At 40.5% G+C, this 23,148-nt stretch overlaps 1 protein-coding gene across 2 annotated transcripts; it reads right to left on the reverse strand.

Annotated features, from left to right (window-relative positions):
- Window positions 1-329: 329 nt before the first annotated feature.
- LOC139756992 (uncharacterized) lies at window positions 330-23,132 on the reverse strand. 2 transcript variants are annotated; one of them, XM_071676934.1, is made up of 6 exons: window positions 22,963-23,132; window positions 9,978-10,137; window positions 6,813-7,030; window positions 1,580-1,726; window positions 1,228-1,362; window positions 330-661 (listed from the first exon to the last, which is right to left on the reverse strand). In XM_071676934.1, exons 1-6 carry the CDS (start codon window positions 22,981-22,983, stop codon window positions 482-484), a joined length of 861 nt encoding a protein of 286 aa, XP_071533035.1. In that variant the 5' UTR covers window positions 22,984-23,132; the 3' UTR covers window positions 330-481. The 2 variants fall into 2 exon arrangements, with proteins under 2 accessions (XP_071533035.1, XP_071533036.1); XM_071676935.1 differs by lacking the exon at window positions 1,580-1,726.
- Between the last annotated feature and the right edge of the window lie 16 nt (window positions 23,133-23,148).

Raw genomic sequence — 23,148 nt, forward strand, 5'->3', positions numbered from 1 at the left:
TCCTACCCACCTAGGTATCATGAGGATTAGTGATAACTGCATACTGAGCCAGCACTTCAGTGGTTGTCAAGCTGCACTCCTCCGATCCAAACAGCCGTCTTTCTTTCTGTCTCAGCCATATGTAGACTACTGGTATTCTGTCCACAAGCATACAATCTCTCCTTGTTACACACAAAACTTTACTCATGCTACTCATTTATCAAACCCGAGATTTTCCTATGGTGAGAGCTATGCTGTAGCCCACCATTTCGGCAAAATGGTAGGAGCAACAGACAGGAGCAGTAGGTTAGGTTAGGTTAGGTTAGGTTAGGTTAGGTTTTAGGTTAGGGTAGGTTAGGTTAGGTTAGGTTAGGTTAGGTTAGGTTAGGTTAGGTTAGGTTAGGTTGGTTAGGTTAGGTTAGGTTAGGTCAGGTTAGGCTAGGCTAGGTTAGGTTAGGTCACTTTTCCCATTCCTATGCCCAACTAGATTAAAAGAAGACCATTATGTAGCAGAAAACCTACCACTAGTTAGCACTCCAGAGATCGTTCCTGCTATGGGACTGCCAAGGGTTGTGAAGACATCCTCTTCCATGTAGTTTGCACGCCAACTTTCCTGTACCTTCTGATCTACACCATCTAGTAGGAACTCCCGGGTTATGCTGTCTAGCGAGTGGCCATTCACCTGCAAAGTGAAATGCTTAACCAAAAGCATCCATGTACTATTGATTATATTCCTTTACCCCAATATGTCAGAACCACTAAACTCCATTTCCTCTACTATTACTATTATTAGCACTGAACACCACTAATCTACAGATATGCCTGCTACTTTGTCTAAAATTATGAAGGCCAACACGACAGTTTTTGGTTCCCAGTTATATGTATAGAATCATGAGCATACAGCCTTGGTTTGCCCACATATATAGACTTAAAGTGCAGGAATATACGAGTTAGCCAACTGTGCACCTGATCCATTCGATAAACAGGAAACCAAATATAGACATCCTATGTATATAACACAACATGTTTAGTAGCCAGTATAAAGCAGTATTAACCATATAAAGGACACCAGTTTCATACTGGTTAGCAATGCAAGAAGTATGCCTACTTGAATCCACATTTACAAAGTGATATCTCCTCAAATTCTCAAAAAAATTTCCATTGGTTTAATAATCTTTTAACATCCCTTTCCAGAATCAGAACTTTGAAGTGTTTTATATCTCAAGTGGTATGATGCAACTCACTCACCTTATGTAAAGTCAGTTCATCAAAATGGGCATTATCAACAGCGAGGGATGCAGCATTTATAAATCCAGTGATAGCTTGCTGGCCAGAGTGGTACAACACTGTAGGAGGGGCATCCTTCAGAAGCTGTACCTCTGTCTGCAAGTATCACCAAGTGGTTAATCAACCAAGTTACTAGATGGTACAGCAAATGTAAAACCAGTATCCTGTCATAAAAGGGAATTCTCATGTACGATCAGTAAGGTTTTGACTTTTTTGAAGTATAACCATTATTTGATTATGAGCATTATCATACTTGCCACTCCCTCATCCCATTTTTTCTGGAAATAACCAAGAGAACATTCATTTTAAATACCTGAAGCTCGCCTACAGCTGCAACATATTCCTCCAAGGATTGAGTGGCTGAGCTCCCTTCTAAGGGGTTCCTGATGTTAACAGTCTGATCAATGGTAGTTGTTCCACTCACTGTTAGTTCTGGGAAGATGACCGGCCCAATCCATACCTTTCAAAAGATCAGTTCACGCTTTTTTCATATCCAACTGCCTCTCCTACCTTACCAAGTCAGCATCATTAAAAATCAACCTCATTTACACATTTTGGTAATAGCCAAGCAACAGAATAAGTGACACTTGTAGATCCAGCAGTGATGTGCAGGCTGTAAGTGTGTTTAAATAGTTATATGCTACAGGCATGAAGTAGTCTTGGGATAAGACCTGGGATGATGACTGTGAAAAAGAACTCAAAGTAACTGGAGTCTTGATATCGCAGGTGATGGACAAGTACCGAGAGTGGCAGGGAGGGTAACAATGGAAGAAGTAGAGTGAAGACTAGAGGTCAGTTGTGCAAGAAATTGAAATGTTATGATGGAGCAGAGGGTACTGAACGAGAAGAGAGCAATGATATTGAGGTGGTGTGTTGGAATTAAAGGACTCTCTAAATTGCTGGTAGTACAAGAATGAAAGTTTTTATGTGCCCTAATGGCATCAGTTAGAACACACGAGTCCTTGTTCAATTGGGTGTAGCCTTAATCAAATGAGGTCTTGAGAGGGTTTGGTCCAACTCTAGGTGGTTACCTAGAGTTGCAATTCACTGGCTTGCACAGAAAAGGTTGTTATATGCAAGTATGTTAAAGGGAGTGGCAGGTGGAATGCCATTTTTTGGTGAAGTAATGTGTGAAAGTCTGTAATGAACAAATGAAGAAAAAACAGTCTAAAATAAAGTAGCAAGAGGAAGAGGGTTTAGAAAAGTGGCTTGTTGTGCTGCAATACCTAGAGAAATTAAAAAATGACACACACATAAGCTAAATAAAGCCAGGGCACTGAAAGGTTTAAATACTTTTTTTTTTTTTGCTTTGTCGCTGTCACCCGCGTTTGCGAGGTAGCGCAAGGAAACAGACGAAAGAAATGGCCCAACCCACCCCCATACACATACGTCTACACACGCAAATATAAATACCTACACAGCTTTCCATGGTTTACCCCAGACGCTTCACATGCCCTGATTCAATCCACTGACAGCACGTCAACCCCGGTATACCACATCGATCCAATTCACTCTATTCCTTGCCCTCCTTTCACCCTTCTCCATGTTCAGGCCCCGATCACACAAAATCTTTTTCACTCCATCTTTCCACCTCCAATTTGGTCTCCCTCTTCTCCTCGTTCCCTCCACCTCTGACACATATATCCTCTTGGTCATTCTTTCCTCACTCATTCTCTCCATGTGCCCAAACCATTTCAAAACACCCTCTTCTGCTCTCTCAACCACGCTCTTTTTATTTCCACACATCTCTCTTACCCTTACGTTACTTACTCGATCAAACCACCTCACAACACACATTGTCCTCAAACATCTCATTTCCAGCACATCCACCCTCCTGCGCACAACTCTATCCATAGCCCACGCCTTGCAACCATACAACATTGTTGGAACCACTATTCCTTCAAACATACCCATTTTTGCTTTCCGAGATAATGTTCTCGACTTCCACACATTCTTCAAGGCTCCCAGGATTTTCGCCCCCTCCCCCACCCTATGATCCATTTCCGCTTCCATGGTTCCATCCGATGCCAGATCCACTCCCAGATATCTCAAACTATTTACTTCCTCCAGTTTTTCCCCATTCAAACTTATCTCCCAATTGACTTGACCCTCAACCCTACTGTACATAATAACCTTGCTCTTATTCACATTTACTCTTAACTTTCTTCTTTCACACACTTTACCAAACTCAGTCACCAGCTTCTGCAGTTTCTCACATGAATCAGCCACCAGCGCTGTATCATCAGCGAACAACAACTGACTCACTTCCCAAGCTCTCTCATCCCCAACAGACTTCATACTTGCCCCTCTTTCCAAAACTCTAGCATTTACCTCCCTAACAACCCCATCCATAAACAAATTAAACAACCATGGAGACATCACACACCCCTGCCGCAAACCTACATTCACTGAGAACCAATCACTTTCCTCTCTTCCTACACGTGCACATGCCTTACATCCTCGATAAAAACTTTTCACTGCTTCTAACAACTTGCCTTCCACACCATATATTCTTAATACCTTCCACAGAGCATCTCTATCAACTCTATCATATGCCTTCTCCAGATCCATAAATGCTACATACAAATCCATTTGCTTTTCTAAGTATTTCTCACATACATTCTTCAAAGCAAACACCTGATCCACACATCCTCTACCACTTCTGAAACCACACTGCTCTTCCCCAATCTGATGCTCTGTACATGCCTTCACCCTCTCAATCAATACCCTCCCATATAATTTACCAGCAATACTCAACAAACTTATACCTCTGTAATTTGAGCACTCACTCTTATCCCCTTTGCCTTTGTACAATGGCACTATGCACGCATTCCGCCAATCCTCAGGCACCTCACCATGAGTCATACATACATTAAATAATCTTACCAACCAGTCAATAATACAGTCACTCCCTTTTTTAATAAATTCCACTGCAATACCATCCAAACCTGCTGCCTTGCCGGCTTTCATCTTCCGCAAAGCTTTTACTACCTCTTCTCTGTTTACCATATCATTTTCCCTAACCCTCTCACTTTGCACACCACCTCAACCAAAACACCCTATATCTGCCACTCTGTCATCAAACACATTCAACAAACCTTCAAAATACTCACTCCATCTCCTTCTCACATCACAACTACTTGTTATCACCTCCCCATTTGCGCCCTTCACTGAAGTTCCCATTTGCTCCCTTGTCTTACGCACTTTATTTACCTCCTTCCAGAACATCTTTTTATTCTCCCTAAAATCTAATGATACTCTCTCACCCCAACTCTCATTTGCCCTCTTTTTCACCTCTTGCACCTTTCTCTTGACCTCCTGTCTCTTTCTTTTATACATCTCCCACTCAATTGCATTTTTTCCCTGCAAAAATCGTCCAAATGCCTCTCTCTTCTCTTTCACTAGTAATCTTACTTCTTCATCCCACCACTCACTACCCTTTCTAATCAACCCACCTCCCACTCTTCTCTCGCCACAAGCATCTTTTGTACAATCCATCACTGATTCCCTAAATACATCCCATTCCTCCCCCACTCCCCTTACTTCCATTGTTCTCACCTTTTTCAATTCTGTACTCAGTCTCTCCTGGTACTTCCTCACACAAGTCTCCTTCCCAAGCTCACTTACTCTCACCACCCTCTTCACCCCAACATTCACTCTTCTTTTCTGAAAACCCATACAAATCTTCACCTTAGCCTCCACAAGATAATGATCAGACATCCCTCCAGTTGCACCTCTCAGCACATTAACATCCAAAAGTCTCTCTTTCGCGCACCTGTCAATTAACACGTAATCCAATAACGCTCTCTGGCCATCTCTCCTACTTACATACGTATACTTATGTATATCTCGCTTTTTAAACCAGGTATTCCCAATCACCAGTCCTTTTTCAGCACATAAATCTACAAGCTCTTCACCATTTCCATTTACAACTCTGAACACCCCATGTATACCAATTATTCCCTCAACTGCCACATTACTCACCTTTGCATTCAAATCACCCATCACTATAACCCGGTCTCGTGCATCAAAACCACTAACACTCATTCAGCTGCTCCCAAAACACTTGCCTCTCATGATCTTTCTTCTCATGCCCAGGTACATATGCACCAATAATCACCCATCTCTCTCCATCAACTTTCAGTTTTACCCATATCAATCTAGAATTTACTTTCTTACACTCTATCACATACTCCCACAACTCCTGATTCAGGAGTAGTGCTACTCCTTCCCTTGCTCTTGTCCTCTCACTAACCCCTGACTTTACTCCCAAGACATTCCCAAACCACTCTTCCCCTTTACCCTTTAGCTTCATTTCACTCAGAGCCAAAACATCCAGGTTCCTTTCCTCAAACATACTACCTATCTCTCCTTTTTTTCTCATCTTGGTTACATCCACACTATGTAAAAGATTAGCCTGATGGACTGGAATCTTGCCTAAACATGTTTGCATATGATATTACGAGTCACAAGAGAAACAAGCAAAGATGGTGAGTGAATAATCCTGCACGGTGACGTGTATAAACTTGCAACTTAGACATGGATGATAAGATAAAATTCAAGTATGTGCAAGACAGGATGGGACAGGGTGAAAAGTTTCCGTGCAATTATTACCTAATTGAAAATAACAAGTCTGCGTGTAAAAGAGAGTTAAGGACCATTATAGTCTCAGAGGTACTAATAAGAATTGTGAAAGGGGCAAAACATTTGCTAGCAAATGTAATTATCACATTCAGGTATGTATATGGTTAAAGACTAGTTCGGTAAATTTCACAAGATATATGTCATACCTACAGTACATTATGCCTTTAATATCTGGTGACTGCATCAAGAAGCACAAATATCTGATAAAGAAAAAGAGAGATGATCAAACTACAATACGAAGCTCGGGACTGCAAACCTGTATGTCATGGAGATATTGACAGAGAAGGGGGATTTTGATAATTGCATTCAGGTTTCTAAATCAACTTGATACTGACAACGAACAAATCACACAGGCAACATCAAGGCAATAACAGAAAGCTTGGCAAAAAGTTTATAAAGGATGTTATGTGGACCTGGTTTACTATTAGGATGGTTGAAATAAAATAACAAAGGTGACTAAATGCCAGCAGATTACAAAGGTCTAAAAGGCTACTCAATGACAGAGGAAGTTCAGGAGACAGACTCAATGAATATAGAACTCCAGCCCATCCTGTGCAAATAGGTTTTGTTTGCCAGACATTAGCTTTTGTCTACAGAAAGTCCCTTTTCATATATTTAACCCATTTTACCTTTTAATAATGTTTAGTAATTCTTAAAGCTATATTTCAGAAGGCCATTAATGAATACTTGTGTAATTATCATGCATACTAACCTTTTTATAAGTTACTGATTATACCACTTAAAAAACAACCTAATCATGGTGTAATAGTGCCCAATAACCTATGCATGTCCACAAAATCCGATTATATCTCGCATCAGTATTAAGGACAAACCTGCTTCCAGGTTTAACTTGCATGGGTAAAATTGGGTCAGTTCAGTACTAAAATACCTGAAATAGTTACCACAGCAGCCTCGATGATGGCATTCTGGTCTACCCTGACAAGAGTCTGATTGAGTTCCACGAAGTCAAGCCCATTTACTGTTGCAGCAAGGATGTCTCCAGCAATGTGAATGCCACCATGGAGGATCTTCTTACCAGAAATCACCTGGTGCTGGCTGCCATACTTCAATATGAGGTCCGATACAGAAACATTGTTGATTTTATCCACTTCCAGATCACCTGCAAAACCAAAAGTTGTATCCACAGCAATTCAGTCATTGTACATTCATATTACAAAATTCTTATAGTACAGCATATGATATATTTCTGGAAATTCTATAAAATGCCATACAGTAGATGAAGTACACAGAATTTTTTTTTGGTTTGTCGATGTCTCCCGCATTTGCGAGGTAGCGCAAGGAAACAAACGAAAGAAATGGCCCAACCCACCCCCATACACAATGTATATACATACACGTCCACACACGCAAATTTACATACCTATACATCTCAGTGTACATATATATATACACACACAGACACATGCATATATACCCATGCACACAATTCACACTGTCTGCCTTTATTCATTCCCATCGCCACCTCGCCACACATGGAATACCATCCCCCTTCCCCCTTATGTGTGTGAGGTAGCACTAGAAAAAGACAACAAAGGCCCCATTCGTTCACACTCAGTCTCTAGCTGTCATGCAATAATGCCCGAAACCACAGCTCCCTTTCCACATCCAAGCCCCACACAACTTTCCATGGTTTACCCCAGATGCTTCACATGCCCTGATTCAATCCACTGACAGCACGTCAACCCCGGTATACCACATCGATCCAATTCACTCTATTCCTTGCCCTCCTTTCACCCTCCTCCATGTTCAGGACCCGATCACTCAAAATCTTTTTCACTCCATCTTTCCACCTCCAATTTGGTCTCCCACTTCTCCTCGTTCCCTCCACCTCCGACACATATATCCTCTTGGTCAATCTTTTCTCACTCATTCTCTCCATATGCCCAAACCATTTCAAATCACCCTCTTCTGCTCTCTCAACCAAGCTCTTTTTATTTCCACACATCTCTCTTACCCTTATATTACTTACTCGATCAAACCACCTCACACCACACATTGTCCTCAAACATCTCATTTCCAGCACATCCACCCTCCTGCGCACAACTCTATCCATAGCCCACGCCTCGCAACCATACAACATTGTTGGAACCACTATTCCTTCAAACATACCCATTTTAGCTTTCCGAGATAATGTTCTCGACTTCCACACATTCTTCAAGGCTCCCAGGATTTTCGCCCCCTCCCCCACCCTATGATTCACTTCCGCTTCCATGGTTCCATCCGCTGCCAGATCCACTCTCAGATATCTAAAACACTTTACTTCCTCCAGTTTTTCTCCATTCAAACTTACCTCCCAATTGACTTGACCCTCAACCCTACTGTACCTAATAACCTTGCTCTTATTCACATTTACTCTTCACTTTCTTCTTTCATACACTTTACCAAACTCAGTCACCAGCTTCTGCAGTTTCTCACATGCGCTGTATCATCAGCAAACAACAACTGACTCACTTCCCAAGCTCTCTCATCCCCAACAGACTTCATACTTGCCCCTCTTTCCAAAACTCTAGCATTTAAATCCCTAACAACCCCATCCATAAACAAATTAAACAAAAAAACACCCCTGCCGCAAACCTACATTCACTGAGAACCAATCACTCTCCTCTCTTCCTACACGTACACATGCCTTACATCCTCGATAAAAACATTTCACTGCTTCTAACAACTTGCCTCCCACACCATACTTTTTTAATACCTTCCACAGAGCATCTCTATCAACTCCTCTATCATATGCCTTCTCCAGATCCATAAATGCTACATACAAATCCATTTGCTTTTCTAAGTATTTCTCACATACATTCTTCAAAGCAAACACCTGATCCACACATCCTCTACCACTTCTGAAACCACACTGCTCTTCCCCAATCTGATGCTCTGTACATGCCTTCACCCTCTCAATCAATACCCTCCCATATAATTCATCAGCAATACTCAACAAACTTATACCTCTGTAATTTGAGCACTCAATCTTATCCCCTTTGCCTTTGTACAATGGCACTATGCACGCATTCCGCCAATCCTCAGGCACCTCACCATGAGTCATACATACATTAAATAACCTTACCAACCAGTCAATAATACAGTCACCCCCTTTTTTAATAAATTCCACTGCAATACCATCCAAACCTGCTGCCTTCCCGGCTTTCATCTTCCGCAAAGCTTTTACTACCTCTTCTCTGTTTACCAAATCATTTTCCCTAACCCTCTCACTTTGCACACCACCTCGACCAAAACACCCTATATCTGCCACTCTATCATCAAACACATTCAACAAACCTTCAAAATACTCACTCCATCTCCTTCTCACATCACCACTACTTGTTATCACCTCCCCATTTGCGCCCTTCACTGAAGTTCCCATTTGCTCCCTTGCCTTACGCACTTTATTTACCTCCTTCCAAAACATCTTTTTATTCTCCCTAAAATTTAATGATACTCTCTCACCCCAACTCTCATTTGCCCTCTTTTTCACCTCTTGCACCTTTCTCTTGACCTCCTGTCTCTTTCTTTGATACATCTCCCACTCAATTGCATTTTTTCCCTGCAAAAATCGTCCAAATGCCTCTCTCTTCTCTTTCACTAATAATCTTACTTCTTCATCCCACCACTCACTACCCTTTCTAATCATCCCACCTCCCGCTCTTCTCATGCCACAAGCATCTTTTGCGCAATCCATCACTGATTCCCTAAATACATCCCATTCCTCCCCCACTCCCCTTACTTCCATTGTTCTCACCTTTTCCCATTCTGTACTCAGTCTCTCCTGGTACTTCCTCACACAAGTCTCCTTCCCAAGCTCACTTACTCTAACCATCCGCTTCACCCCAACATTCACTCTTCTTTTCTGAAAACCCATCCAAATCTTCACCTTAGCCTCCACAAGATAATGATCAGACATCCCTCCAGTTGCACCTCGCAGCACACTTTAATGGTTAGAAAATATTAGGAAATAGTGGAACTTTCCATCAGAAAAATTAGGAGGTTCCTTATCCCGTTCCTATGCCCAACTAGATCAAAACAAGACCATTATGTAGCAGAAAACCTACCACTAGTTAGCACTCCAGAGATCATTCCTGCTATGGGACTTCCACGGGTGGTGAAGACGTCCACTTCCATGTAGTTTGCAGGCCAACTTTCCTGTACATTCTGATCTACACCATCTAGTAGGAACTCCCGGGTTATGCTGTCTAGCGAGTGGCCATTCACCTGCAAAGTGAAATGCTTAACCAAAAGCAACCACATACTATTGATTATATTCCTTTACCGCAATATGTCAGAACCACTAAACTACATTTCCTCAACTATTCCTATTATTACCACTGAACACCACTCATCTACAGCTATACCTGCTAGTTTGTCTAAAATTATGAAGGCCAACTCGACGGTTTTTGGTTCCCAATTATGTATTAAATCATGAGCATACAGCCTTGGTTTGCTCACATAAATCGACTTAAAGTGCAGGAATATACGAGTTAGCCAACTGTGCATGTGATCCATTCAATAAGCAGGAAACGAAATATAGACATCCTATGTATATAACACAACATGTTTAGTAGCCAGTATAAAGCAGTATTAGCCATATAAAGGACACCAGTTTCATACTGGTTTGCAATGCAAGAAGTATGCCTACTTGAACCCACATTTACAAAGTGATATCCCCTCAAATTCTCAAAAAAATTTCCATTGGTTTAATAATCTTTTTAACATATACTTTCCCAGGAATACTCAACAAACTTATACCTCTGTAATTTGAACACTCACCTTTATCATCCCCTTTGCCTTTGTACAACAGCGCTATGCATGCATTCCACCAATCCTCAGGCACTGCACCATGAACCAAACATACATTGAATATCCTCACCAACCAGTCAACAACATGGTCACCCCCTTTTTTAATAAATTCCACTGCAATGCCATCCAAGTATATATATACAAACACAAATGTACATAAGCTCTTAAAATACATTATTCATTATAAATTTTACAATTTGTAACATTCAAAATATAACAGCAATAAACCTTGCAAAAAACATAATACATTTGAAAACAGTAATACACATGATAATATAACACCAATAAACATCATATTAATATTATTCAATTAATACACATCAGCAAATAATAAAATCATCTACAATAGTATACAATAAATGCAAATATTTCACTATATATAGCAATTACAATATACCTTATAATATGAAAGTTACACTTATGCTAATATACAAGTAAGACATATACTAACATACTACTTATAATCATATCAAACTAATACACTTAATATTCAATGCAAATGCAACTGTAATTAAACAAATAATACAGCTGAAATACAACAAATACACCTAAGAGAATATACACACAATATACATATAAAAATAACACAACTATCAATATCAAGCAAAAATTTAAATCTATACATCTATATTTTTAACTTTCTAAAATGGGAAACAGAAGAAGGAGTCACGCGGGGAGTGCTCATCCTCCTCGAAGGCTCAGACTGGGGTGTCTAAATGTGTGTGGATGTAACCAAGATGTGAAAAAAGGAGAGATAGGTAGTATGTTTGAGGAAAGGAACCTGGATGTTTTGGCTCTGAGTGAAACAAAGCTCAAGGGTAAAGGGGAAGAGTGGTTTGGGAATGTCTTGGGAGTAAAGTCAGGGGTTAGTGAGAGGACAAGAGCAAGGGAAGGAGTAGCAGTACTCCTGAAACAGGAGTTGTGGGAGTATGTGATAGAATGTAAGAAAGTAAATTCTTGATTAATATGGGTAAAACTGAAAGTTGATGGAGAGAGATGGGTGATTATTGGTGCATATGCACCTGGGCATGAGAAGAAAGATCATGAGAGGCAAGTGTTTTGGGAGCAGCTGAATGAGTGTGTTAGTGGTTTTGATGCACGAGACCGGGTTATAGTGATGGGTGATTTGAATGCAAAGGTGAGTAATGTGGCAGTTGAGGGAATAATTGGTATACATGGAGTGTTCAGTGTTGTAAATGGAAATGGTGAAGAGCTTGTACATTTATGTGCTGAAAAAGGACTGGTGATTGGGAATACCTGGTTTAAAAAGCGAGATATACATAAGTATACGTATGTAAGTAGGAGAGATGGCCAGAGAGCATTATTCATTATGTGTTAATTGACAGGCGCGCAAAAGAGAGACTTTTGGATGTTAATGTGCTGAGAGGTGCAACTGGAGGGATGTCTGATCATTATCTAGTGGAGGCTAAGGTGAAGATTCGTATGGGTTTTCAGAAAAGAAGAGTGAATGTTGGGGTGAAGAGGGTGGTGAGAGTAAGTGAGCTTGGGAAGGAGACTTGTGTGAGGAAGTACCAGGAGAGACTGAGTACAGAATGGAAAAAGGTGAGAACAATGGAAGTAAGGGGAGTGGGGGAGGAATGGAATGCATTTAGGGAATCAGTGATGGATTGCGCAAAAGATGCTTGTGGCATGAGAAGAGTGGGAGGTGGGTTGATTAGAAAGGGTAGTGAGTGGTGGGATGAAGAAGTAAGATTATTAGTGAAAGAGAAGAGAGAGGCATTTGGACGATTTTTGCAGGGAAAAAATGCAATTGAGTGGGAGATGTATAAAAGAAAGAGACAGGAGGTCAAGAGAAAGGTGCAAGAGGTGAAAAAGAGGGCAAATGAGAGTTGGGGTGAGAGAGTATCATTAAATTTTAGGGAGAATAAAAAGATGTTTTGGAAGGAGGTAAATAAAGTGCGTAAGGCAAGGGAGCAAATGGGAACTTCAGTGAAGGGCGCAAATGGGGAGGTGATAACAAATAGTGGTGATGTGAGAAGGAGATGGAGCAAGTATTTTGAAGGTTTGTTGAATGTGTTTGATGATAGAGTGGCAGATATAGGGTGTTTTGGTCGAGGTGGTGTGCAAAGTGAGAGGGTTAAGGAAAATGATTTGGTAAACAGAGAAGAGGTAGTAAAAGCTTTGCGGAAGACGAAAGCCGGCAAAGCAGCAGGTTTGGATGGTATTGCAGTGGAATTTATTAAAAAAGGGGGTGACTGTATTATTGACTGGTTGGTAAGGTTATTTAATGTATGTATGACTCATGGTGAGGTGCCTGAGGATTGGCAGAATGCGTGCATAGTGCCTTTGTACAAAGGCAAAGGGGATAAGAGTGAGTGCTCAAATTACAGAGGTATAAGTTTGTTGAGTATTCCTGGTAAATCATATGGGAGGGTATTGATTGAGAGGGTGAAGACATGTACAGAGCATCAGATTTGGGAAGAGCAGTGTGGTTTCAGAAGTGGTAGAGGATGTGTGAATCAGGTGTTTGCTTTGAAGAATGTATGTGAGAAATACTTAGAAAAGCAAATGGATTTGTATGTAGCATTTATGGATCTGGAGAAGGCATATGATAGAGTTGATAGAGATTCTCTGAGGAAGGTATTAAGAATATATGGTGTGGGAGGCAAGTTGTTAGAAGCAGTGAAAAGTTTTTATCGATGATGTAAGGCATGTGTACGTGTAGGAAGAGAGGAAAGTGATTGGTTCTCAGTGAATGTAGGTTTGCGGCAGGGGTGTGTGATGTCTCCATGGTTGTTTAATTTGTTTATGGATGGGGTTGTTAGGGACGTGAATGCAAGAGTTTTGGAAAGAGGGGCAAGTATGAAGTCTGTTGTGGATGAGAGAGCTTGGGAAGTGAGTCAGTTGTTGTTCGCTGATGATACAGTGCTGGTGGCTGATTCATGTGAGAAACTGCAGAAGCTGGTGACTGAGTTTGGTAAAGTGTGTGAAAGAAGAAAGTTAAGAGTAAATGTGAATAAGAGCAAGGTTAATTATTAGGTACAGTAGGGTTGAGGGTCAAGTCAACTGGGAGGTAAGTTTGAATGGAGAAAAACTGGAGGAAGTAAAGTGTTTTAGATATCTGGGAGTGGATCTGGCAGCGGATGGAACCATGGAAGCGGAAGTGAATCATAGGGTGGGGGAGGGGGCGAAAATCCTGGGAGCCTTGAAGAATGTGTGGAAGTCGAGAACATTATCTTGGAAAGCAAAAATGGGTATGTTTGAAGGAATAGTGGTTCCAACAATGTTGTATGGTTGCGGGGCATGGGATATGGATAGAGTTGTGCGCAGGAGGGTGGATGTGCTGGAAATGAGATGTTTGAGGACAATGTGTGGTGTGAGGTGGTTTGATTGAGTAAGTAATGTAAGGGTAAGAGAGATGTGTGGAAATAAAAAGAGCGTGGTTGAAAGAGCAGAAGAGGGTGTTTTGAAATGGTTTGGGCACATGGAGAGAATGAGTGAGGAAAGATTGACCAAGAGGATATATGTGTCGGAGGTGGAGGGAACGAGGAGAAGTGGGAGACCAAATTGGAGGTGGAAAGATGGAGTGAAAAAGATTTTGAGTGATCGGGGCCTGAACATGCAGGAGGGTGAAAGGCGGGCAAGGAATAGAGTGAACTGGATCGATGTGGTATACCGGGGTTGATGTGCTGTCAGTGGATTGAATCAGGGCATGTGAAGCATCTGGGGTAAACCATGGAAAGCTGTGTAGGTATGTATATTTGTGTGTGTGGACATATGTATATACATGTGTATGGGGGTGGGTTGGGCCATTTCTTTCATCTGTTTCCTTGCGCTACCTCGCAAACGCGGGAGACAGCGGAAAAAAAAAAACTCGACAAATCACGTAAAATAATAATTTCTTTATGTGATACTTGGTAAATTTTAAATCTAACACAGGCAAATATTCCAGTTCATACATTCTTACCTCCTCCTTCAATAAACATTCCCAAATACATTTTAACTACATTCAAAGTCAGTAACTTATAACATTAACAAAAGGAAATAATTATTGATTCAAAAACACTAACCAGGCACATACATTTTCACATAGCCTACCTCAGTTAATCCATCTTCTACTGCAATATATAATATCAAAATGGCAATTAAAATTATTCCTACTACACTCATAATCATATTTCAACAGCTATGTGAACTCTTGTCAAGTTTCAATAACTTTTCTTGAATCTATAAACCGCCAGGGATGTGTGATGTCTCAATGGTTGTTTAATTTGTTTATGGATGGGGTTGTTAGGGAAGTGAATGCAAGAGCTTTGGAAAGAGGGGCAAGTATGCTGTCTGTGGTGGATGAGAGAGCGTGGGAAGTGAGTCAGTTGTTGTTCACTGATGATACAGCGCTGGTGGCTGATTCATGTGAGAAACGGCAGAAGCTGGTGACTGAGTTTGGTAAAGTGTGTGAGAGAAGAAAGTTGAGAGTAAATGTGAATAAGAGCAAGGTTATTAGGTACAGTAGGGTTGAGGGTCAAGTCAACTGGGAGGTAAGTTTGAATGGAGAAAAACTGGAGGAAGAGAAGTGTTTTAGATATCTGGGAGTGGATTTGGCAGCAGATGGAACCATGGAAGCGGAAGTGAATCATAGGGTGGGGGAGGGGGTGAAAATTCTGGGAGCCTTGAAGATTGTGTGGAAGTCGAAAACATTATCTCGGAAATCAAAAATGGGTATGTTTGAAGGAATAGTGGTTCCAACAATGTTGTATGGTTGCGAGGCATGGGCTATGGATAAGAGTTGTGCGCAGGAGGGTGGATGTGCTGGAAATGAGATGTTTAAGGACAATATGTGGAGAGGTGGTTTGATCGAGTAAGTAATGTAAGGGTAAGAGAGATATGTGGAAATAAAAAGTGTGGTTGAGAGAGCAGAAGAGGGTGTTTTGAAATGGTTTGGTCACATGGAGAGAATGAGTGAGGAAAGATTGACCAAGAGGATAATGTGTCAGAGGTGGAGGGAACGAGGAGAAGTGGGAGACCAAATTGGAGGTGGAAAGATGGAGTAAAAAAGATTTTGAGTGATTGGGGCCTGAGCATGCAGGAGGGTGAAAGGCGTGCAAGGAATAAGAGTGAATTGGAACGATGTGGTATACCGGGGCCAATGTGCTGTCAGTGGATTGAACCAGGGCATGTGAAGTGTCTGGGGTAAACCATGGAAAGTTCTGTGGGGCCTGGATGTGGAAAGGGAGCTGTGGTTTCAGTGACAGCTAGAGACTGAGTGTGAACAAATGGGGCCTATGTGGTCTTTCCTAGCACTACTTCACACACGAGGGGGAGGGGGTTGTTATTACGTGTGGCGAGGTGGCGATGGAAATGAACAAAGGCAGACAGTATGAATTATGTACATGTGTATATATGTATATGTCTGTGTGTGTATATACATGTATACGTTGGGATGTAGAGGTATGTATATTTGCGTGTGTGGATGTGTATGTATATACATGTGTATGTGGGTGGGTTGGGCCATTCTTTCATCTGTTTCCTTGCGCTACCTCGCTAATGCAGGAGACAGCGACGAAGCAAAATAATAATAATATATATATATATATATTTTTTTTTTTTTTTATACTTTGTCGCTGTCTCCCGCGTTTGCGAGGTAGCGCAAGGAAACAGACGAAAGAAATGGCCCAACCCCCCCCATACACATGTACATACACACGTCCACACACGCAAATATACATACCCACACAGCCCTCCACGGCCCACCCCGGACGCTCCACATGCCCTGATTCAATCCACTGACAGCACGTCAACCCCTGTATACCACATCGCTCCAATTCACTCTATTCCTTGCCCTCCTTTCACCCTCCTGCATGTTCAGGCCCCGATCACACAAAATCCTTTTCACTCCATCTTTCCACCTCCAATTTGGTCTCCCTCTTCTCCTCGTTCCCTTCACCTCCGACACATATATCCTCTTGGTCAATCTTTCCTCACTCATTCTCTCCATGTGCCCAAACCATTTCAAAACACCCTCTTCTGCTCTCTCAACCACGCTCTTTTTATTTCCACACATCTCTCTTACCCTTACGTTGCTTACTCGATCAAACCACCTCACACCACACATTGTCCTCAAACATCTCATTTCCAGCACATCCATCCTCCTGCGCACAACTCTATCCAACGCCCACGCCTCGCAACCATACAACATTGTTGGAACTACTATTCCTTCAAACATACCCATTTTTGCTTTCCGGGATAATGTTCTCGACTTCCACACATTTTTCAAGGCTCCCAAAATTTTCGCTCCCTCCCCCACCCTATGATCCACTTCCGCTTCCATGGTTCCATCCGCTGACAGATCCACTCCCAGATATCTAAAACACTTCACTTCCTCCAGTTTTTCTCCATTCAAACTCACCTCCCAATTGACTTGACCCTCAACCCTACTGTACCTAATAACCTTGCTCTTATTCACATTTACTCTTAACTTTCTTCTTCCACACACTTTACCAAACTCCGTCACCAGCTTCTGCAGTTTCTCACATGAATCCGCCACCAGCGCTGTATCATCAGCGAACAACAACTGACTCACCTCCCAAGCTCTCTCATCCCCAACAGACTTCATACTTGCCCCTCTTTCCAAGACTCTTGCATTTACCTCCCTAACAACCCCATCCATAAACAAATTAAACAACCATGGAGACATCACACACCCCTGCCGCAAACCTACATTCACTGAGAACCAATCACTTTCCTCTCTTCCTACACGTACACACGCCTTACATCCTCGATAAAAACTTTTCACTGCTTCTAACAACTTGCCTCCCACACCATATATTCTTAATACCTTCCACAGAGCATCTCTATCAACTCTATCATATGCCTTCTCCAGATCCATAAATGCTACATACAAATCCATTTGCTTTTCTAAGTATTTCTCACATACATTCTTCAAAGCAAACACCTGATCCACACATCCTCTACCACTTCTGAAACCACACTGCTCTTCCCCAATCTGATGCTCTGTACATGCCTTCACCCTCTCAATCAATACCCTCCCATATAATTTACCAGGAATACTCAACAAACTTATACCTCTGTAATTTGAGCACTCACTCTTATCCCCTTTGCCTTTGTACAATGGCACTATGCACGCATTCCGCCAATCCTCAGGCACCTCACCATGAGTCATACATACATTAAACAACCTTACCAACCAGTCAACAATACAGTCACCCCCTTTTTTAATAAATTCCACTGCGATACCATCCAAACCTGCTGCCTTGCCGGCTTTCATCTTCCGCAAAGCTTTTACTACCTCTTCTCTGTTTACCATATAAACATTCATTAAACATGTCAATTTTGGCACTTGTCACCACGAACGTTAACTTAGGTCAAATTTCAAAAGCTCATCTTCATTCAATACAAATATTTTACCTAATTTTACATCACAAACCAAATCTTGACCCATATTTTACACAGCCCTCTCTAATATCACTCATCACTCGGATCTTTCACAACAATTAACACTTCCATATACTTTCTCCATCTGTTAATACTCTCAAAAACACAACACAATACCACTGAAAATCACTTCCTCTACACATCTAAATTAATTACTGATAATAAATCTTATTAAACATGTCAATTTTGGCACTTGTCACCATGAACGTTAACTTAGGTCAAATTTCAAAAGCTCATCTTCATTCAATACAAATATTTTACCTAAATTTACATCACAAACCAAATCTTGACCCATATTTTACACAGCCCTCACTAATATCACCCATCACTCGGATCTTTCACAACAATTAACACTTCCATATACTTTCTCCATCTGTTAATACTCTCAAAAACACACCACAATACCATTGAAAATCACTTCCTCTACGCATCTAAATTAATTACTGATAATAAATCTTATTAAAGATGTCAATTTTGGCACTTGTCACCACGAACGTTAACTTAGGTTAAATTTCAAAAGCTCATCTTCATTCAATACAAATATTTTACCTAATTTTACATCACAAACCAAACCTTGACCCATATTTTACACAGCCCTCACTAATATCACCCATCACTCGGATCTTTCACAACAATTAACTCTTCCATATACGATCTCCATCTGTTAATACTCTCAAAAACACAACACAATACCACTGAAAATCACTTCCTCTACATATCTAAATTAATTACTGATAATAAATTTTATTAAACATGTCAATTTTGGCACTTGTCACCACGAACGTTAACTTAGGTCAAATTTCAAAAGCTCATCTTCATTCAATACAAATATTTTACCTAATTTTACATCACAAACCAATTCTTGACCCATATTTTACACAGCCCTCACTAATATCACCCATCACTCGGATCTTTCACAACAATTAACTCTTCCATATACTTTCTCCATCTGTTAATACTCTCAAAAACACATCACAATACCACTGAAAATCACTTCCTCTACACATCTAAATCAATTACTGATAATAAATCTTATGCGCTACATTATCATCTTAAAAAGACCCACTTCTAGTACTTCATACATTTTTGACATTCATTCATTCAACATAATATTACCAATGTAATACACCTACTATACAACTAACAAAGCTATTATACATTTTTTACATCAACTTATGTAATACACCTACTATATAACTAACAAAAAGCTATTATACATTTTTTACATTAACTTCGAAACCAATTAACCGTAAATCATCACCCTACCTCCCTAACACTCCACACCATTAACTTTTTGAGTACTATATAAATTAGAGAAATGTTAAGCAACAGAGCAACCAATGAACAACTTTTATCCTACTGTATTTCAACATTTATACAACTAGATCACAGTGTGATGTTTCAATAAATACAATTAGGTTTTCTATTTACACTTACTAGACACACTTTAATTATCTTTAATGATGGCACAAGGCATGTTTTTATATATATACTAACTAGAAACACTTTAATTATCTTTAATGATGGCACAAGGCATGTTTTTATATATACAATAACGAGACATGCTTTAATTATCTCTAATGATGGCACTAGGCATGTTTTTATGTCTGCTTCAATTACATCTGTTTTTCACTAACTTCATACTCAAAACTCATATTTCCCATGATGTACACACCCCTAACTACTATGATTTTAAAACTATTCTCAAAAATTTTAATTTTAAAGTCTTCTTACGCATCTTTTAATTAACGAATACACTAGCAATGTTCATTACAAATATATTATGACAAATTAATATCTAAAATAAAATTAACTCCTGATATATATATATATATATATATATATATATATATATATATATATATATATATAGATATTTGATGTTCTGGAAGGAGGTAAATAGGGTGCGTAAGACAAGGGAGCAAATGGGAACTTCAGTGAAGGGCGTAAATGGGGAGGTGATAACAAGTAGCGGTGATGTGAGAAGGAGATGGAATGAGTATTTTGAAGGTTTGTTGAATGTGTCTGATGACAGAGTGGCAGATATAGGGTGTTTGGGTCGAGGTGGTGTGCAAAGTGAGAGGGTTAGGGAAAATGATTTGGTAAACAGAGAAGAGGTAGTAAAAGCTTTGCGGAAGATGAAAGCCGGCAAGGCAGCAGGTTTGGATGGTATTGCAGTGGAATTTATTAAGAAAGGGGGTGACTGTATTGTTGACTGGTTGGTAAGGTTATTTAATGTATGTATGACTCATGGTGAGGTGCCTGAGGATTGGCGGAATGCGTGCGTAGTGCCATTGTACAAAGGCAAAGGGGATAAGAGTGAGTGCTCAAATTACAGAGGTATAAGTTTGTTGAGTATTCCTGGTAAATTATATGGGAGGGTATTGATTGAGAGGGTGAAGGCATGTACAGAGCATCAGATTGGGGAAGAGCAGTGCGGTTTCAGAAGTGGTAGAGGATGTGTGGATCAGGTGTTTGCTTTGAAGAATGTATGTGAGAAATACTTAGAAAAGCAAATGGATTTGTATGTAGCATTTATGGATCTGGAGAAGGCATATGATAGAGTTGATAGAGATGCTCTGTGGAAGGTATTAAGAATATATGGTGTGGGAGGCAAGTTGTTAGAAGCAGTGAAAAGTTTTTATCGAGGATGTAAGGCATGTGTACGTGTAGGAAGAGAGGAAAGTGATTGGTTCTCAGTGAATGTAGGTTTGCGGCAGGGGTGTGTGATGTCTCCATGGTTGTTTAATTTGTTTATGGATGGGGTTGTAAGGGAGGTAAATGCAAGAGTCCTGGAAAGAGGGGCAAGTATGAAGTCTGTTGGGGATGAGAGAGCTTGGGAAGTGAGTCAGTTGTTGTTCGCTGATGATACAGCGCTGGTGGCTGATTCATGTGAGAAACTGCAGAAGCTGGTGACTGAGTTTGGTAAAGTGTGTGGAAGAAGAAAGTTGAGAGTAAATGTGAATAAGAGCAAGGTTATTAGGTACAGTAGGGGTGAGGGTCAAGTCAATTGGGAGGTGAGTTTGAATGGAGAAAAACTGGAGGAAGTGAAGTGTTTTAGATATCTGGGAGTGGATCTGTCAGCGGATGGAACCATGGAAGCGGAAGTGGATCATAGGGTGGGGGAGGGGGCGAAAATTTTGGGAGCCTTGAAAAATGTGTGGAAGTCGAGAACATTATCTCGGAAAGCAAAAATGGGTATGTTTGAGGGAATAGTGGTTCCAACAATGTTGTATGGTTGCGAGGCGTGGGCTATGGATAGAGATGTGCGGAGGAGGATGGATGTGCTGGAAATGAGATGTTTGAGGACAATGTGTGGTGTGAGGTGGTTTGATCGAGTAAGTAACGTAAGGGTAAGAGAGATGTGTGGAAATAAAAAGAGCGTGGTTGAGAGAGCAGAAGAGGGTGTTTTGAAATGGTTTGGGCACATGGAGAGAATGAGTGAGGAGAGATTGACCAAGAGGATATATGTGTCGGAGGTGGAGGGAACGAGGAGAAGAGGGAGACCAAATTGGAGGTGGAAAGATGGAGTGAAAAAGATTTTGTGTGATCGGGGCCTGAACATGCAGGAGGGTGAAAGGAGGGCAAGAAATAGAGTGAATTGGAGTCATGTGGTATACAGGGGTTGACGTGCTGTCAGTGGATTGAAGCAAGGCATGTGAAGCGTCTGGGGTAAACCATGGAAAGCTGTGTAGGTATGTATATTTGCGTGTGTGGACGTGTGTATGTACATGTGTATGGGGGGGGGGGTTGGGCCATTTCTTTCGTCTGTTTCCTTGCGCTACCTCGCAAACGCGGGAGACAGCGACAAAGTATAAAAAAAAAAAAAAAAAAAAAAATATATAGATATATATATATATATATATATATTCAAATGATACAACATTTCGGTTTTCTTATATTCCTATCTATTCATTCATTACGGTCTAATAAACTAATATAATGTGTAATATTTTATGTGTGACCTCAAATTATATTTCAAATTATAAATCCACTTACACATGCCAGCCAGCCATTAACCGTCTCCTTTCTAGAAAAATGTCGAGTCAAAAATCTAAATATTACTAACAACATACCAAGGAAGCAGATCCTATCACCTTCCTCACTACAAATATGTACATTTCCTACATACAGCCTCTGACCTACATATTACCCTATTACATACCACAAACTCAATCAAAATAAAAAAAACAATTAAAAAAATAATTATTCCATTATAAATATTTCCCATGATGGAAATTCCACCTTTAAATATATAACTCGAGTCAAAGTGCTCATTACTCGTTGAAGATCAGGGAAAACGTAACCCCAAACACCTTCCTCACAAGAAATATGTACATTTCCTACATACAGCTTCTGGCCTACATATTACCATCTCACATGCCACAAACTGGCTATTAAAAGAACAATACATTTAAAATCAATTACTACATCACCTGCAACATGCACATGATGGAAATTCCACCATTAAATAAATAACTCGACTTAAAGTGTTCATTACTCGTTGAAGATCTGGGAAAACGTAACCCCCATAACGCACACAACTCACTCCTGACCCATTGCCTTCTAAAAACAGAATAAAAATACACCAAACGCCACAACCCTTATCTATTTTCACAACAATAAAATGTAAAATACATAAATAGAACCATTTTCTCCCGACCCCGAAACCACAACAATCCACCATTTGCCTCCCGATCACTACCATCCCCCAAACCCCATCCACTTTACCCTCTGCCCTACGCTCTATTATAACCGTAACCTATTAAATAAAACTAATTATACTCAATAACACCTCATACTCATTACAACGTTATTTTTTCTTACCTCTAAGCACTTAATTACCATCCGAAAACACAAGATTTTCCAGGAGACGCCAGTCGCTGGTTATCTGTTTACCATCCACCAAGCCGTGACGTCATTACAGAAAATGGAAACGTTCCCAGAGAAAACTGTGTTCTTATAGCGCTAACTCAACTATAATAGATATATCGTCTTTATTCTCGGAAATGG

The sequence above is a fragment of the Panulirus ornatus genome, chromosome 24, assembly GCF_036320965.1.
Source record: "Panulirus ornatus isolate Po-2019 chromosome 24, ASM3632096v1, whole genome shotgun sequence".
Taxonomy (NCBI): domain Eukaryota; kingdom Metazoa; phylum Arthropoda; class Malacostraca; order Decapoda; family Palinuridae; genus Panulirus; species Panulirus ornatus.